Raw genomic sequence first — 19,954 nt, forward strand, 5'->3', positions numbered from 1 at the left:
TATACAGCCCCCATGGGGGCTGTATATCATTGGTAAAAGTTACTCATTTTTTCATTTAGTTTACTCATTTTGGGTCAAACAATTAAAATACAACTAAAAAAATTCTAAAACAATAATAATAATGGCAATAGGTCAAAAGAGCTAATAAAAGTTACATCCTTACTCGAACGGTTGTCCGTGTTTGCTTGGCTCGGTCTATGTGACTGCGTGTTTTGATGGTCAGCTGAGAGTCATGGCAGTCCTTATATTTAGAGGCTCGGTAGTTGAGATAGTGGCGTAGAAAAGGCTCAGTTGATGAAGAAGAACGAGGCTCCAAAGGCAGGGTAAAAAGAGGCTCCTCAGCAGGCAGAGGGGAGAGCGTTCAAGGAGGTACTCAGGAAGAGAGAGGGATGGAGATGGAGATGTGGATACAGATGCCGAGTCATTGAAGCTGCTCTCTTATTTAGATGTCTGGCATGTGGGATGGTTAGCCTGTGGGTGTAGGTTGAGTGTTAAGGTTCAATGCTTTCTATCAGGCGTGTGAAGATATCTTGTTTGCCTAAGTCTTCAGCTGGTGCATGTGTTGTTGGTGTGTAGGGTGGAGCTCGTGACTTACTCCTGGTATCTAGGTCCTGTTTGACAGGGTTGGGATATATATATATATATGAGTTACATATATATGTAACTCATTTGACCCGTATCTCATGTTTCTCTCGTGGCTCTTTGAGGATGGGTGGGTTCTCTCGTTGGTGGGTTTAATTGCTTCCACTTCCATTTAGCGGTTTCCACAGGCAGTGTTGACACAGTTTCCATGACTGATTCCTTCCCATTCTGAAATTTCTAAATTTTTTCTACGTTTTCAATTATTGGATCTTTTGATGTATTTTAGGCGTTTTACTGCTTGTAGGTTTTATTCCTTATCCTGTGGTCTGGCTGCATTCCCTGTTGGTGTCTTGTTTTCGCAGTACCTCTATACAACACAGTTACAGAGTCGCATAGTATCTATTTTTATTAAAACTGTAGGTACGTTGACAGTACTCACCAATTTGTTGGTCGCAAGTTAATATCCATGACATAATTTAGGCTATTTCTATCGAAATTCGACAAGATCTCCAAACATAAAAATTGTGAAGATTTACCAATGCTATGAACAAAATATCAAGTTTTATAGCTAGCTCAGCTTATAATTAATTAAATATTTATAATGATAGATGTACATTTGTGATCGAGCATCACTAGTGTTCCCTCATGAGTATGACAAACATGAGTGAACTACTGTACCTCAAATAAAAACAATTTTTATTATAATGTTTGTAAAAGAATTTTGTTGATTGCTATTAAGCCTTCATTTAGATGAGTTTACAAGTAGCAGCACTAGCGTTCCTTTAGGAGTATTGCAACAAGCGTAAACTAATCCAGATCAAAACAATTTTTTTATGTTTTAAAGAAAGTCAAAAGTGACTTGGAGACTTTTTATTAGAAATTTGAAATCAAATATACATAATTTAATACAAGGTAATATTTTTGGACTGACTATAAAAGCAGCAGGAATTTGTTTAATGTTAAACAGTTCATACTAAGTAAAAAGTAAAGGATTATAAGTAAACTCCAGAAACAGCATATTTGTTGTTGTTTTGAGTTTGTGGTCAGCCTGATAGTATTCATTGACTTCTCTTGCTAATGACTAGTGTTAATATGCCCTAGACAGAAAATCCCAGAATTCAAGCATTATACATGGACGGATGAAACTGAAACTACATTTCCATCTATATTCAGTTGATATAAATTTAACGCTTATTTGTCATTTGTTGGTCTGTCGTCTAAATGTTCAATGATAGCGCTAAAGTTTTAAGAATGAAACAACTGCTTTGCATGTGAATTGAAGTCGGGAACTCCAGTTCTACTGACAGGCGTTCTATTCACTACGCACAGCTTACTTACCATTACATAGAATAATTGTGCACATAATTGTTACACTTACCAATATCTAACAGCAGGTAGTTAAAATACTCATGCTTCAGCTAACACACTTAAAGATGTAGTTGCGTCAAAAATGAAATTAGGACCCATAAAAGGCTAAAACATCAGCTACAATTTGATGCCATTTTTGTCTTTGTAGACCAACCCTGTCCAGAGATATATGCGTTTGAATGAGGCCCTCTTTTAAAAAGCTCACGTTCCAGCGGGTGGCCATTTCGTGACGTCACAAGCTTGTTATCTGAAACGAAACCACAAGCGATAAATATGAGGTCGATTCGTTAGCCAATCATGCGTGCGAAATTTTTATATAGGCCGTAATAAATGTTATCACTCGTAAAACGCGTTGTCTGTGATCTCGAAGAGTCTCATCGCTAGAGAATTCATTCTCATCGTTACTGATTCAACGCGTTTCAACAATTACTAAGTTATACATAGTTTTAAAATGGCTTCAGGTTCGAGCGACCACTACTCAGAGTTATCTGAGCAACTTTTAGTAAAAGATTAGAGTAGACAGCCTATGGCCAAAGCTGACAGGCGTCAGCAGCGTTTTGCTGCAGAAGAAGACAGAATGGAGGTAAATTAACTTAGTCTTCTATACTTTAGTAAATGTAATATTTTTATAGTCATAAATACATATACTAATTAATAAAATAATAATTCTTTGCTATCTCCAATCATCGTTTCATAGCTTATCTGCCATTTTACCTAGCTATAATATTTTTTTCGAATTTTCTTTGGTAAATTAGAGTCATGATTACAAATTATTTTCACTCGTAGGAAGTGGGTAAAATCGATTGATCATTGCAAATCTTTAATTTCCAGAACCAAAGCTTCGAATCGTTGGCTTGGCGTACTTGTGCCTTTATTAAATGTTTATTCGTTTTTAAAATTACACTCGCAATCTATTTAACTCCCAATTTGGAAGCTGTCAATAGATACGCTTTAGAATGACATATCTATGAATGACATATTTATTGCATCTACTTTGTTTACATTTACTTGTTTTACTGATTACAGAATGTTTATGTCGTCCCACCAGCCGAAGAAGCTTTGTCATTGTGTGGAAACTGCCATAAAGGAGAAAGCGAGACTTGAATGCGTGCTGGATGATGTTTTGTTTGAGTTTGTTGCAGTAGATGAATTTGTCTTATTGTATCAGCTAATACTATGTGAGTGGCCATGACTTGATGAATATTTTTAATAAAAGCTTTATGCCGAGATGAAAATATTTTTGCTTGTAAAAATTATATAATAAAATAATATTGTTGAAGATAATGCAAAACATGATTTGCAGAATATTGTAGTGAATCGGATATGGTATATGGGTGTCCGCAGAACTGGAGAATGTGAGTTCAAATCCAGTTTGCAGCAGACTTCTCACCCTTAAAACTCTATCCCTGTCTATATTCTTTTCAAAGAGGTGGCTTGCTTATTTCACTTATTTAGTATTCGGTAAGAATAATAGTAAGAAACTAGTACGTAGGCAATAGGTAATAGGCGACATAATGTGGGCGGGGCTTATGGGAGGCTGTATATCGTTTATATGGGTAGCTGCAGAACTGTGCTGATACAAAGACCGCGTTCTACATAAAGTGACTAGACAGAATTACCGTAGACCGGTAGAATTGGTAGTCGGTACCCAAATGTTTACACAACATTTGGAGAAAGTGAGTAGAACAAACTTTCAATTTTCGTTATTTGAGGCCTTTTAAACATTCATAATAATGCATCTGTAGCAGGATTTAAAATTTTATTCTAGCCAACACGAGCAAATACAAAATAAGATATATGCCAATAGAGCCGCGTAAGACTAGACTTTTATCGCAAATAGCCGATGTGAATACGAGAGATAGAGAGAGGTTGCCAAACGCGTGACATCATTTTTGGCGAGGCTGGGCACGTTTTTGTGGCCTGAGCGTTTTTACGGTGATCAGATTTTTTCGGTTTTAATCTTCAAATATCTTGGCAATGCGATCGCGTAACACAACAAACAACATATCAACTGATAGAGAAAAAAAAATTCTTTCTTTTAAGATCAACTTAAATTTTGACGCAACTACATCTTTAAACTACTAAAAGAGAAATCAGTGCCCAGACTTACTAAAAATGCTATAGGTATAAATTTATGTCTATAACTAAACCTAATTAAACTTATAAAACACATAAATAATAAAACACTTTCATTTAAAATTTGAATAATAATATTTGGATATGTTGATTGAATATATTTGTTGTAACAACATTGTTATTACTGTACAATGCCATACATGCAGCTAGTTTCATTATATACTTGAATATTTGACAACTCGAGATCTCATACTCGTGTTCACACTAAGTTAAAAGTAAAGGATTGTAAGTAAACTCCAGCAACAGCTTATCTTTCTGTTGTTTTTAGTTTGTGGTCATTCTGAGAGTAGGCCTATTCATGGACTTCACTTGCTAATGACCAGTGGTAATATGCCCTAGACCCAAAATCACAGAATTCACGCACTATACACTGACAGATAAAACTGAAGCTACAATCCATCTATGTACAGTGTAAATAAATTTAATGCTTGTTTGTCATTTTTGGTCTGTCAACCAAATGTTCAATTATAGCACTAAAGTTTTAAGAATGAAAAAACTACTTTGCCGGGGAATTAATCTCGGAAACTCCAGTTCTGCAGTTCTACTGACAGGCGTTCTATCCACTACGCACAGCTCACCTACTATACTATAGAATTGTTGTGCACATAATTGTTACACCCACCAATCTCTAATAGCAGGTAGTTAAAATACTCATGCTTCAGCTAACACACTTAAACTACTAAAAGAGAAGTCAGTGCCCAGACTTGCCAAATATGCTATAGGTATAAATTTAAGTCTATAACTAAACCTAATTAAACTTATAAAACACATAAATAATACAACCCTTTCATTCAAAATTTGAATAGTAATCTTTGAATATGTTGATTGAAATTTTTTTGTGTGAAAAACATGTTTTATTAGTGTTCAATGCCGGAAATGCAACTAGGTTCATTATATATTGGATTATCCAACAAAATTAGATTTCCTACTTGGATAGCCAACAGTTTGGTAGGAACAGAATTATCAGTGCCTGTCTAACAATAACAACACAAAAATGGAATGTTTTGTTCTAAACTAGGAATGTTTAAACTATGTTTCTATTCTGATTACCTATTTGCCTTCTCAACTTGAAAGTACTCTGTAAGGTATTGCTAACATTACTGGATTCATACATACAAGTGACAGGCATGGAAACAACCGTTCTGGTGTAAACTGGTAATATGAACTAATGTACAATAGAGATTAGCATCTAAGGTGATCATGGTGATTTCTTGTAGTAAGATTAGAGCATCCCTGTTCACAGCATTTAACATGTACACCGCATTTGCATTGATCTCAAGTAAGCCTGATCTTTTTGCAGTGATTACGTTATGCCTGGTTACTATTAGGTCCAAAAGTTATTCTCTCTTGTTGTGTTCATATTTCGAAACCTACCGTTCTGAATCAATCCAATTAGTTGTTGAGCCATTTTATAGCTTAGATTGCTCGACAACTATTATAATGTTGTACACATTGTTTATCTCATACTGTAACAAATTTCTCACTATTATAGCATTTTTAGTAGTTATATCACACAAAAGAAAAGGCCAGTAAGATCGGTAACTGTAATTACTAAAAGTATAAAACACTGAGGCGGCCAAGGTATATCAAAACATGAAAAATCTATTTTGTCACTGTTTGATAGTGTATTTAAAAGGTTGACTTCCACCAATCACTAGCCTGTTTTGACAAACTGTTGTTTTTGTGGAGTTGTGTCCCTGTCAAGCGGGCGAGCAACACAACAGCTTGTCACAAAACGTACTGCACCTTATTCATCAGCTGCACTGAAATGGAGTTGTTCTTTTCCGTCTATGCGGCTTGGCTGTGATGTTATGGCGGTCGCTCCATTGGTAATCATAACGCATTTCGCGCAAAAATTTATGTAGAAAAAATAAGATTACAACGTTTAACCAAAGACCAGTCTCTGTTGTAAACGTTAGTAAAATTTAAGAATAAAATAAATTGAAAATAAAATCTATAAGAACAAATAAAACTGACTGAAACAAAAATAGAAATAAAACTGACTGAGCGCACAATTAACGACATGTTTAGTCGCTATTGTTGCCTAAGTTCTCAAGTTCTACTAAAGTTTACTGCAGAGACTGGTCGCTGGTTAAACATTATAATCTTATTTTTTCTACATAAATTTCTGCGCGAAAATCGTTGTGATTACCAATGGAGCGACCGACCTCACTTCGCAACCAAGCCGCATAGACGGAAGAGAACAACTCCCTATAAGTGCAGCTGATGCATCAGGTGCAGTACGTCTTGTGACAAGCTGTTGTGTTGTTCGCCCGCTCGACAGGGGAACAACTCCGCAAAAACCACAGTTTGTCAAGACAGGCTAACCAATCACTATCCCTGGTCCTCAAATCAATATACTGTAAAACCTCTAATTGAAGGCCATGGCGTACTATTTTTCAACCTTTTTATATAGTGAGTGCCAATTAGAGGTAGCGTTCAAATAGAGGTTGCAGTATATTTTTCAATTTGCTTTTCAGAACTTTTGGAAGATAAATATAGCCCTATTGCGGGCAAAGTGAATATCGCCTATGTTTTGCTCACCTTTTCTGGTGGAGCGATATTAAACCTTTTGGATGCAATAAATCTGCTAACTTACCTCTAACTTGTCAAAGATCTTTCAATAAATATCCTGAGAAACCAAGAAATATCACTACCAGTTGATATCTATTGCTTGCAATTGACTTGCCATGATATTATAGCCTGTGTCCTTCTTTGCGTTTTCAATTTTTGTGTCATTCTAATTTTGAAGACATAGTTTTATTTTATATCTCTATTTAACATCGTTGAATAAAAGTTCTTCAGATTCATAAATATGTCTGCTACAGTTTGCAGCCAAAACTAGCTTTTTCTCTGCAATAGAAGTGAAGTTACCACCATCGATTTATTGCAAGCCATGTTAAGATAGCTGCAATGATGCTATTAAATAACATGCTATAAATTTGCATATTTGTAAGTTATATAATGATAATCTGTCAAATAATACCAATATATGTTCATGAACAAGTGACATAAACGAACCACACTTATATTACATGCAACAAAAAAAACTAATGTTTTAAAAAAGTAAATATTTCCATCATTTGCTGCGATCTGATTGTTGTTTTCGATGGAATGAACAGCTTCTAGTTGTCCGGTACCTTAAACAATATCTTCTCGCCTCAATTTTTCTTCTGAACTGCTTAGTTCTTTCGCTATAGCAAGCTGGTGTATCGGGGGCTCAGCTTATCTCATCTTTGTGGCTGGAGGCCAATACAATGGCTTTTAGAAAGAGTGTTAGTTTATTTATAATTACTCAGCCTTCGATTCAAATAGACCAATAAAATTTGTTCCCCATGAAAACTGATTATCTAACAGAAAGTTCATTGTAGAAAATCCACAGACAAAAAGAATACCGTGATGGTTTACAGCTGTAGAAGCTTGTAACATTCTTAGCTACTTACTCTTTAGTAACTTTATATTAAGTGATTCTGACTCTTTTAGTGCAAGTATTTCATGTGAAAGACTTTGATAATAGTCAAAGATTATGGCGACAGTCAAAATATGACTATCGAAGTTGCTGGAAAGACAGCATTGATGAAATTTATAAGGTTTTGTAGCTTTTTAATGAAGTTAATTTATGGTTTTTATTTATTTCTATCTTCTTAATAAAATATTTTCTTTTCTACAACCTGCATTTTAAATTAAGCAGATATCTTCATTCTTTCTCAAGTTATCATAAGCTTTATGATGTTATGTCAACAATTGTGTGAATGAAAGAAAATTCGGGCAGAGCTAAAAAATAAATTCGGTAGCAAAAGGGTTAACTAGTCGATAATACCGGTTAAACAATTTTTTGGCAGAGCAACACTTTCACATACTGTATTTAGCACAAATGCAATGCGTAAAACTTTTGCTCGGTAAACTTTTACGCATTGCGTTTACCTTTGCCCCAAAACTTGCAAACTGTTTTTGTGCATGTTATTCGAAGTATTAAGATCGCGTTAAACAATAAACTAATATTGCCTGAAACAGTAATTATTTCTACGGCTTTTTCTATCATCGTCAATTTAAACCGTTTTTATATATATGTAGGCTTCTTTGAAGTATAAAGACCGCGTTAAACGAGGAACTACTATTAGCCTGAGACAGATAGTCAATATTTCTATGGTGTGGCTTTCAAAGTTTTAACAAAAAAAGGCAAAAAACTTTAGAGTTAGACAACAAGAAAATTGATTGTTAATAATGCAAACAATTCATTTTTAATACGATTTTTTGCCCTTTTCTTACTGATCATTTGATATTATGGGTTCATAAAGATCAAAGATGGTCAAAGTGGCGGTAAAATAGATGTGGCGTTCAAGTAGAGGTTTCACAATAGTTCTCAGGACTACCGAAAAACCTCTGATTTAACCCCGCCTTTATTTAAATGCCACCCCTATTTGATCATCACTTTGTCATTCTTTGATCTTTGCGAACTCATAATAGCAAGTAATCATTAAAAAGTATCCGCAAAATCGTACTAATAATGACCTGGTTACATCAATAACAATTAATGCTTTTGTTGTTTCTGTTTATATCGAAGTACGTTTTCGAAGTTGAAAGCTCTTCAGTTTTTTGTTAAAACTTTGTAAGAAGCATGACAAAAGTATTTAATAACTGTATCAAACTATTAGCAGTTCTTTGTTTAATGCAATTTTGATACTTTAAGGTACGAGAAAAATGGTTTACCTTTAAAATGTTGAATGAGCGATTAATATTAGGCTAAAAGTTGTCCTTAGCACCATCTGGCAAAAACTTTATCGTTATGTGTGCAGAATGTAACATGTAAAGGTTTCGCTCTGGAAAAAAATTTCATGACATTATTATTGACTAGTTCAGCAGTGCAGAAGAAGAGTAGAGGTCAGATTATATTGTGGAAGGTTTTGAACAGCCAATAAATGTTCCTTTTCATCAAATGAAACCATCACAACACAACTGCAAGAGCGAATAATGCAGATATTTCTGTTTTGAAATGGTTAATTGTTGTTTCTACCTGAATTATAATTATTTTTATATTAAGTTTTTTCACTTGTTTTAATTATGTATTTATTGCGTTTGATAGAATAATATTATCATATAACGTACAAATCTGCAGATATATAGCAAATTATTTGATTTAGCAAACATATCAGCGAGTTCACGACCTTTAATGCAACATTGTTAACTATATTTATGAAATGTGTGTCTATAATTAAAAAACTGTGTTTTCATATTTGGGATGAAATAAAAAAGTTTAAGCTCTAACAAATTGCAAAGCATCACGCAGGCTGTAATATCATCTAGTTCCTCTCGAAGAAGAGCGCGAAATGTAGACCACATTTGCGATTCCCGTAAAAGGGTTAAATTTACCTTCCCAAATGCTGATGAGCTATTTGAAAAAGCTTCCTCCATTTGACATCTTCTATTAGAAAAGAGTTGAAAAAATAGATCGCCATTGCGTTAAAATACAGGTTTTACGGTGTCTTTTTGTAGTAAAAAGTTTCTACTTCAATGTTTACTAGTATCTGTACAACTACAAGGTGAATTGTTTTTTTAATTACAAGTGGACTTTAGTCATAAAAAGCTAGTGCTCCACAATCGCTTGCACAGAAACATGGATGTCACCTAATATTGTCTTACACACTTTTCTCATTTAGATAAACTGATCTCTCCATATGTCTGCCATGAAAACTGCGTTAGTAAAATCAGACCCTGATGCAGAGGATTTGAGTGACAGCCTCTATCCAACAGGTTAGTTAGAGAGTTCTACTAAACTATGTATATTGTAAAGATTATTGTTCTTAAGAATATTTGCAATATGTATTCATGTTTTTCATACCCATTTCTTCCTCAGTCATGTCGTCTACAGCCATGTCATCTGAACCCATTTCCCATCCATCAATGTCCTTTGTAGCCATACTTATTTGGTCATTTTATCTATTTCCTTATTAGCCATGTTTTTATAAGCCTGTCTGCTATTGTTATTTATTTTATAGCAATGTCTGGTATAGCTATGTTCTCCGTAGACATAAAATAACAATTGAACGCTAACCTCTATTGGAACGCCACCTTTATTTGAACAGTGCCTCCGTTTGGTCACCACTATAGGAGAAAAGTTGAAAAATCAACCACCACTCTTAAATTCACCCCAACCCCTATTTGACCACCACTTTGAAATTATTTGATTTTAATGATTCAATAACAGCAAGTGATCAGTGAAAAAGTGTCCTCAAAATTGTACTAATAGTGACTCGGTTACATCAATAACAATTAATTATTTTATTTTCTGTTCATATCGACATCCGTCTTTTAACTCCAAAGGTTTTCATAGTTTTTTTCGTTAAAACTTTGAAAGCAACATCATATAAATAACTATTATCTGTATCAGGCTAATTGTGGTTGCTTGTTTAATGTGGTCCTGACACTTTGACATATGTGAAAACTGGTTTACATTTATCTATATATATATATATATTTCTCAAAGTTTGCCGTATATTGGTAGGATTGATTGTCCAGCTATAGAACTTAAAATTTTGGAATAAAGATTCCATACCGACAAAGATTCAATCTCGGGTCTTGCCATTTCCCGGTCTGATGCCTTACCCACTAGACTACAGAAATCAATGTTACCTTGCCAATATAAGTCATTATATGAGAGCAAATACCTAACTGCTTTGCGTATGATGCGGGTCATAGCATAACGTCACGACAAGCTGTTCGTTCACATTAATAAACTGGCTAATAGGGAGCAACTCTCACTACTTCTCATTGTTTATAAGACAAAACACTTTTTTCATGATATGTAGTTTGAAAGTTAGAATAGCAAATGTTGTTATACGTTAACAGGTCTGTATTCACTGGTTGCAAGTTGGGGCGGCTAATGTTAGGCGAGTAGTTATGAATACCTGGGGGTGTGGAGGGGGGGCGGTGTAAGCCCCCAACAGGTTTCTCTTATGTAGGGCCTCAGACGGGCCTCTCATGTGAAGTTTTAAAAATATTTATCGGAGAGTACCAACATTTTTCTATTTTTTTGAGATTTGTTTTGTTTTAGGTGATGTTACTGACGAGACGTTTTTAAATTAAAATAGGCAAAACTTGAGCGCAGTTAAAACGCTCAGAAAAAAGGTGTCTTTTTCTTTTGAGCGTTTTAACAGAGATCAATTTTGCCGATTTTATTTTAAGTTCATACGGAAGTTTCCACGCTTTCGATGGGACATGGGCAAGCGGATGTTTGGTAAAACTTGATATTTTCAAACCTTTATAAAGGTCGTTAACAAGAATACTTTGCCACTGATGATGATAATAATGGCGCCTAAGAACTACTAAAAGTTGATGTTTGTCTCTATTGATTGGAATAAAGTGACATTTTACAGCGATAAAAACTGTTTCCATTGCCGTTGGGCAAATAACTTTTCGAATAAATGATGTTGAGGTGGGGTTATCTGAAGCAATTTGTCATTGCGTGGGAACGGACCAAACAAATTCGTTCGAGTTAACCTTGTGTTTGAGATGAAATGTTACATTTTATGCAAGGGCGAGTTATCCGAGTTTGACTGTACTTAGCTGCGGAAAGTTCCTAAAAAGTTGGGGCAGCTCAGCCGGCCAGCAGCCCGAGGAAATACGGGCCTGTATGTTAAATACAAATCAATTTTCTGTTCAAAGACTTTTCTATTACTAGGGCAACGCCAGGTGGCACAGCTAGTGATGGTATATGAATGACTAGTTTTAGGCTAAAAGTTGTGCTTTGCGATGCTGCTAAAAGTTTATTGCTCGTGTGAAATGCAACGCGTAAATGTTTTGCTCTGTTCAACAAATTGTTTCGGTGCTAGCCATTTGCTCATGAAAATAGATTTGTAGCGTTTGATAAATTATTATTGTACAACTTATAAGCTAGCAGATTTTGGCAGCAAACTGTAGCAAACATCAATGATTGCAATTAGCATTTACGCAACATCGTAAAATATAGTTATAAAATCGAAATTTACTTTCAAATGTAGAAAGCAATAAAAAAAATGTTAAGCGCCAGCAAATTGCATAATAATATCATCCAAGGTTGATTGTAAGCACTAAATATCAACTTTTAGAGATGTTTCTCGGTTTCCCAATGCATATTTATTTAGCAATCCTCGACAAGTTAGCAGATTTATTGCAATAAAATGGGTTAATTTTGCAGTCTAAAAGAAAGTGCACAATATAGATTACATTCACTTCATCTATAAAAGGGTTAAATTTATTTTCCCTAAATTCTGATGAGCGTTTTGAAAAAAAACAACGCCAGCCTGTTTATAACGCCAGTTCCAGGTAACCGCTACTATAGAAAAAGGGTTAAAAAATACAGTGTCATTGCATTGAATTATAAGTGTTACGATATCTTACATTCCCATGTCTGCTATAACCTTGCCTCCTCAATCCATAGTGTATTGTAGCTACATACTATTCTATTGTGATGCTTTAACCAGCCAGCTTAAAGTACTGGTTAGGCTTGTCTTTATATATAGCTTCGCTAAATCAATGTTTGTAGGTAGTAAATTATAAATACATTATATTGTAGACATCGAGGTTAAAGTGGAACCTGGTGATTCATCAGTCAACACAAATCGTAATGAAGGTAATTATAGAAAAAAATAATTTTCTTCATGAAATCTCATTATATATACAAAAAACATCTCACTATCATTATTTCTAGATGAATTTTCATAAATATTGCAGTAGTAGCAGAAGTGAAAACAGAACCAAAATCTGTTGTTGGCTCTGATAATCTCTACCCAACTACTAAGTCAAATATTAATTAAATAATAGTGATAACTGCTGTTGATAAGCTTTGATATCAGGTGCTTGTGAATTGAATGGTGAAACTACAGTCAAACATTGATAACTCGGCTACGGATAGCTCGAACACATGGTTAATTCGAACGGTTTCTTTGGTCCGTTCCCACGTAATGATAAATTGCTATAGATAACTCGAACTTAACATCGTTAACTCGAACAGTTTTTGTGCCAAAGGAACCAACTTAAAACAAACCAAAATTGGTTTTAATCCAAAGGAATTTGCATTAATCGCGGAGCCACGGCTACCCTGCCTTCCTAGCGAGGAAAGCGCTCTCTATATGTAGTATATAGTGTGCATACATGTATATTCCCCCGTACCGTATAATGGAACTGATTAAGAAACCGTATAAAACCTGATTAATGGGGTCGCTAACGCGTCGGCTAAGTTACGGCCAAACTAGAAGCGTAAAAAAGTATTAGAGATAAAAATTTAATAAAAATCGACGCAAAATGCATATTGTAAGAGTGATTATAATTATGTGGATATATAAGGAAAAAATGTCAAAAATATACTCGTGGCCCGGCGTCCGCTATACCAAACATCCGCTTTGCAATGGCCTCACGAAAACAAGGAAAACCGTGGAAACCTTCTGAAAAACTTGAAATAATTGAAGCAGGAAAAAAATCATCTGCAATATCAAAAAGAGAAAATTTTCCAAAAAGTACATTGTCAACGTGGATTAAACAGAAAGAAAGAATAAGATCGTTATGTGACCAAATTTCATCAAGGTTAAGAGATCGTTCAACGTCACACGATGATTTGGATGGTGTGTTATTGACTTGGTTTAGACAAATGCCTGGTAAAGACGTACCTATCGATGGGCCAATTTTATTAGAAAAGGCTAACAAGTTTTTACAGGATTTAGGGAAAGATACTATTGTTTCTCGCGGTTGGATCGACAGGTGGAAAAAAGGCATTCTATTGGCGGTCAGAGAGTTGTTGGAGAGTCAGCTGCAGTTAATGTTGGAGAGGTGGAAAAGTGGAAGGAAAAGGTGCTAACTCCATTACTTCCAACGTATACTTATGATGACATATTCAATATGGACGAAACCGGGTTGTTTTACAAGCTCATGGTTGACAAAACGTTGCACTTTAAAGGGGAGAAGTGTAGTGGAGGGAAGCTGTCAAAAGAAAGACTGACTGTGGCACTTTGTGCTAACATGTCGGGCACCGAGAAGGAAGTTCCTATTGTAATAGGAAAGTTTGGAAAACCCCGCTGTTTCAATACTGTTACTAACCTTCCATGTCAGTATTACCACAAAAAGAAGGTTTGGATGGTGAGTGACATCTTTCAAGCATGGGTAAGAGATTTTGATCGGCGGATGACAAGAAAAAACAGAAAAGTGCTTCTCATCATTGACAACTGTCCATCACACCCAACTATGAGTAGGCTTATGTCAATCAGGCTTTTATTCACACCACCCAATACCACAAGTGTGCTGCAACCTATGGACCAAGGAATTATTCGAATTTTCAAATCTTACTACCGTCAGCAAGTTTTGCAATTTACCGTTGATTACATTGACACTCATGGAAAGAAGCCAGTTGTATATATTAATGTTTTACAAGCTATACGCTGGGTGCACAAAGCATGGTACTGTGTCACGAAAGAAACCATAGCTCGCCGTTTTCACCACGGGCTTGGTCATACCAACCTTGATCAAACAGATGTGACTTCAACTGTTGATGATAATGAAGAAGGTGACACTGTGAGAAATCTAAATTTGCTACTACATACCATAGATCCTACATCAAATGTGACAGCAAGTAGGTAATCTTGAAATAGCCTATGCTGTTAAATTATCATGAATTCGACCCAATAAAGGGCTACATTTATGACCGTCAATGGTGCCTAACAAATGTTTTAAACGTAGTGTTACTTTCCCTTAAAATAGAGTTTTGTTTTGCAGATGAGCTTTTAGCAGTTGATGCAGACGTCACTGTTGCTGAGCATTTGAGTGATGCGGAAATTGTGCAGCCTGTGACATTTTGAGGTACTCTGGATGATTCTGATGGAGAAGATGAGGCTGAGATTGTTGAACCTGATCCACCTACCATGGCTGATGCAAACAACGCTTTAGATGTCCTCAGACGTTTTATAGATACGAGAGAGTGCAAGGACTATAATAACTGCTTAAAAGCTATATCTACACTCAGTTACACTGTTGATTTTTCTCAACAACACGTCTTTTCACAGACTACACTCGATAAGTTTTTTAAATGAAACAACTGATCAGATGTAAAGGATGCGTTTTTGCATTGGTCGTGAATGTGTACTCGTGTGAAGTTTTAAAAATTATCCGAAAATTTAAATATTTTTCTATCAGCTGAGATTTGTTTGTAGTTTTAGGTGATGTGACTGCCAGGATGTTTGAAGATTTAAATTGGCAAAAATGATCTTTATTAAAACACTCAGAGGAAAATGATGGGTCTTTTTTTAGTGTTTCAACGGCGATCAAGTTTTGCCAATTTTAATCTGAAAACGTCATGGCGGTACATCACCTAAAACAACAAACAAATCTCAAGTGATAGAAAACTATTTATACTTCCTGATAAATACTTTTGAAACTTTACATGAGAGGCCCTGTAACTTGCAACAAGCAATCTATGATTTTGCTTTATACATAGTTTGTATATGTACATCAGTACATGTATCTTCTGCTAAATACATGCATTTGTGACAGTGCTCTGATAACTTGAACGCTCTGATAACTCAAACACTGTCGCTCGGTCCCGTGAAGTTTGAGTTATCCATGTTTGACTGTAGTTGATTATATTAAGGGTGATGTATACAGTCGAGCTTTGACCTTTGTTTGTTTGGACTAGCACAGACTAGTCATGCCCGTACATTGATAATTGAGTAATGTACATTAAACAGATATGATTGTCTCATTATATTCATAGACATATTAACAATACTTAGAGTTAACATAATATAATATAGTTAATAGGTCTATGAGTATGATACTGACCTTTGAAGGGCATAGCGTGATCCATATCACCCCTACTTTGCATTCTCTCGCAGCAAGATAGAAGCTGCCATCGCAGGCTCCGTATTTCTTTTGATCATTTACCTGCCATATTTTTATTTCCACACAAATGCTTTCGTGACCTGAGTGCCAATTCCTGTGAATCTGCAATGGCTCAAAGCGCGTTTACACCAGGCCGATTTGTCGGAGTGTTTCAACTCCGATGTTGGAACCGCCTCTAGTCTGTCTACGATTTGAAATTGGTTTTTGTAGAGGCTTTTACACCGGACCAACTCCGATTATACAAAATGGGTCACTATTTTAACCAATTAAATACAACATCGATACCTATTCCATTTTGACCGCTTATCACCAAAAACGGAAATGATAACCTTGCCATTGATTCATATCACGCCCACACTGCTTCTTACAGTAATTCTTATACTAATAATAGTAATAATTTAGTTCGTCAAAAGTATTTTTTCAATGATGGAACAAGACAACGACGATTTACTACCATGTTGTGCTGCAGCCGTTATAGCTTTAGATGAAGTCAAAGAGAAATACGTACGTATGCATATTTTAATTTGGATATATAGTCAATTATTTACGCTATTCATTTTGTTAACATTCAATTTAACAGTATTATTCACGATTTGTTTACCAATGTTTCAATTCACATAATTTTATTAATTGTCATTGTACCCGGTTAGACCAACTGTTAGAGAAGTATGGCCTATTAATTTTCTGGAAATATTTCCTCGATTTTTGACTCAAACCAACTTTTCACATGATGGTACTACAGTAACTGTATGTTCTGTGTATTTGTAGGAAGATTTGAAAAAGGGTAAACCATTAGTCAGTCCAATTACTGAATCACGTACCATACATGGTGCTTTTTATTCAACTGTGCGAAAGCTAATTGATGCTACTGGAGATGACAAGCTACCATCCAACCGGGTTGGCACGTTCCAAAATTACTTCCGATTGTCTAAAGAAAAGTTAAGCTTTGTTTTATCGAAAGTGGAGCTAGAAATAAAGTAGCTAGATACCCACCACAGAGAAGTTATTACTGCAGAAGAAAGATTGGTGGTAACACTGAGATATTTAGCATCCGGCGCTAGTTTAACTCAGCTGTATTATGAATTGTACATCTCAGTTGCTAGCTTTTCACATATAATTTTCGAAACTTCAAGAAAAGTAAACAATCGATTAAAAGATGGCATTATTAAAACTCCGTCTAGTGTGCAAGAATGGGTCAACATCTCGATTGGTTTGGAACAAAATTGAATTTCCCAAATTCAATTGGCACCCTTGACGGCAAACATGTCATGATGAACAAGCCTTTGCGTGCTGGGTCTGAGTACCATAACTACAAGACGCAGGAATAAATTATCTTGCTGGCTATGTGCGACGCCAACTACTCTTTTACGTATGTTGATGTTGGGGCACAAGGTCGAGCTTTAGATGGGGGTGTTTCTGAAGTGAGTGCAGTGCATGCAGCATTGATCAGCAATAATATTAATGTACAGCCTGGCCGGGTGTAAATAACCTTTACCTTATGTAATATTAGAGGATGAGGCGTTTCCTTTAAAATCTCACTTGATGCGACCATATCCGAAAAGGGTTGTGACAGATGAGAGAAAATTTTTTAATTTTCCTTTTGTCACGAGTTAGAAGACTAATCAAAAACCATTTTGGAATTCTCAATTCGACATGGCGAGTTTTACTTCGTCGCATTGACCTTCAATCAGACAAAACTAGAACCATTTTATTGGCTTGCTGCGATTTTCACAATCTCATTCATAGTTCTTGCCATCTTCCTAAAAGAACAGTGCCCCCATTACCTCGACAACCGTTTAATCTAGCAGACACTTTACCTCGTGTTGAAGCTCGACCCATTACACCAACTGAAGCTCCTAAGATTGTTCGAGAACAGTACTGTGATTATCTCAACAAAGAGGGAGCAGTCTGTTGGCAGAGAGAGTACACATTGTTACAATAATACAGGTAAGCTCAATTTAAAGCATTTTATAACTAGGCTACTTGAAATTGATCTCTTGTGTTCTGACATTTCTCATCAACAAGTTGTGTACGGTGGTACAAATAATTGCAATCATTTTAAAAATTTCCACATGGTTGACCTGTGGTTTGGTGAGCGTATTTAAGAGTGTCCCTTGCAGTAGTGAATGAGAATTACCTTTGTTTTAGATCTGTCAAGCAATAGTAACACAATCATGGATTGATGAATTGTAATTATATTTGATGTACATCAACCAACGCGACATGACCTCATTTGATCACAGCAATTATGGTGTTTGCCATCTACTGTACAGCAGTTAAACATTTGGCTCAAAGGTACAGACAGTTTCTAAAGTGCATGTTTGTTGAATATTCTAGTCCTATTGATCTGTGTAAAAAAACATTATCACACTATTATGACATATACAGTGGTGTGCAAAATAAGCTGGACCTCTTTTCTGGCAAACGAAAAATCTCATTTACAAACTCTGTTATTCACTGTAACTATAGTGCGTTAAATTTAGTCCATGGCCATAAATTATATATTAAACTAGAAATTCCACTGTCATACAGCCCACGACCAAAGTGATATTGGAAAAAAGAAAGGGTACTGATGGTTGAGAAATGCAATAATAGCAGTCAAATAGGATAACTGCAATGTTAACTGTAATGTACTGGGTGTGGATGTTATTATATACAACAAATAGCAATAATAAAAGGAAAAGATTATATGTTTATATCTCTTCTACAGCAAAAAGAGAAATGCAATATTGGCCAATATTAAAAGTTAAATGCACTGATATTATTAAAATAACCAATATTATTAATATAGTAATAATATAAAACCAATGCACAATTTTGTTTACATTTCAAAACGTCATAGCTAACAATATCACAAAGTTGTGATATTTATATAGATTTTTAGAAAATCTGTACTACGTAGTCATTGTTCTGTTGTCATCCAAATTTATAATTAATTATTGTAATAATCTCATTAGAACCGTTAGAAAAAATATCATCTTCATTCCCGTTACTTAAACTGCGCTAGATTTTTAGAAAATCTGTACTACGTAGTTATTGTTCTGTAGTCACCCAAACTTATAATTAATTATTGTAATAATCTCATAAGAAACGTTAAAAATATCCATCGTCATTTGCTTTACTTATACTGCGTTGGACATCAGTTAGAATGGGAAGGTATTCAAATGTGTCGGCAAATGAAAATGGAAAAATTGAAATCGGCAAAAATGAAATGATTTCTGTACTCCTATGTTAATTGCCGAAACTTTCAGGAATTCAACAATGCTATAGACTGGTGAAAAGTGCACGTTATTTTTTCGTGAAATGCGCAAGACTTTCTCGTTCTATTCTCTGTCGCTCGGCGTGTCAATTTCCGGTCTTAACTTTTATTAAACCAAGCTTTTCAAGCGTTTTGTGGCGATTTTCGTCCAAATTAATCTGTCTATTTGTGTATAATCCGATCAGATGGGTTAGTTTTAGGAATTTGCGGTAACCTTTCAAAGGCTTGGTAACATATTTAAATAGGTGTATATGCGTTTTGTATCATTATTATACTTAAAGGACTTTACTGAAAAATAGTTAAATTTGTTGATAGGATTTCGTTGCAAGGGTTTGATGACGGCCGTTAACGGATAATTTTTCGGGAGTTGGGTGCACATGTGCATTTATCATAAATCTCCCAATCAATCGCTTCGCTCTTGTTTGGTCGTGGGATTACTCCTTTTTTTGTCTTTGTTTCACATATATAAACAAAGCAGTTGTTAAATTAATTTTTGTAATAATTATGTAGGCTGAATTCTGATCATTTCAATGTTTTGAAATAATGCAAATTAAAAAAATGAAATGTTCAGATTACAGCCTACATAATGATTTAAAAACATAATTTTACAACGGTTTTTTTTTACATATTTAAAATAAAGACAAAAAAGGGATACATTTAATATATAATACCTATATATGGTATATCGCAATGGGCGAAATGCACAGTGGGTAACCATGTTGTAAATGAAAATTTTAGTATTCATAT

At 35.1% G+C, this 19,954-nt stretch overlaps 1 protein-coding gene across 1 annotated transcript; it reads left to right on the top strand.

Annotated features, from left to right (window-relative positions):
- Positions 1-10,084: 10,084 nt before the first annotated feature.
- LOC137388047 (tigger transposable element-derived protein 6-like) lies at positions 10,085-17,890 on the top strand. Its single transcript, XM_068074563.1, has 6 exons — positions 10,085-10,091; positions 12,638-12,694; positions 13,775-14,683; positions 14,827-14,897; positions 16,717-16,886; positions 17,695-17,890. The coding sequence occupies exons 1-6, from the start codon at positions 10,085-10,087 to the stop codon at positions 17,888-17,890; spliced, it is 1,410 nt and encodes a 469-aa protein (XP_067930664.1).
- The last annotated feature ends 2,064 nt before the right edge of the window (positions 17,891-19,954 follow it).

This window comes from Watersipora subatra, chromosome 2, assembly GCF_963576615.1.
Source record: "Watersipora subatra chromosome 2, tzWatSuba1.1, whole genome shotgun sequence".
NCBI classification, from domain to species: Eukaryota; Metazoa; Bryozoa; class Gymnolaemata; order Cheilostomatida; family Watersiporidae; genus Watersipora; species Watersipora subatra.

Bases quoted from the DNA above. Each gene is read 5' to 3' on its own strand.
- LOC137388047 (XM_068074563.1), top strand. The intron at 12,695-13,774 runs GTAATTATAGAA...AAGTTTTTACAG, and splicing joins CAACACAAATCGTAATGAAG to GATTTAGGGAAAGATACTAT. The intron at 16,887-17,694 runs GTTAAGCTTTGT...TCTCATTCATAG, and splicing joins TTCCGATTGTCTAAAGAAAA to TTCTTGCCATCTTCCTAAAA.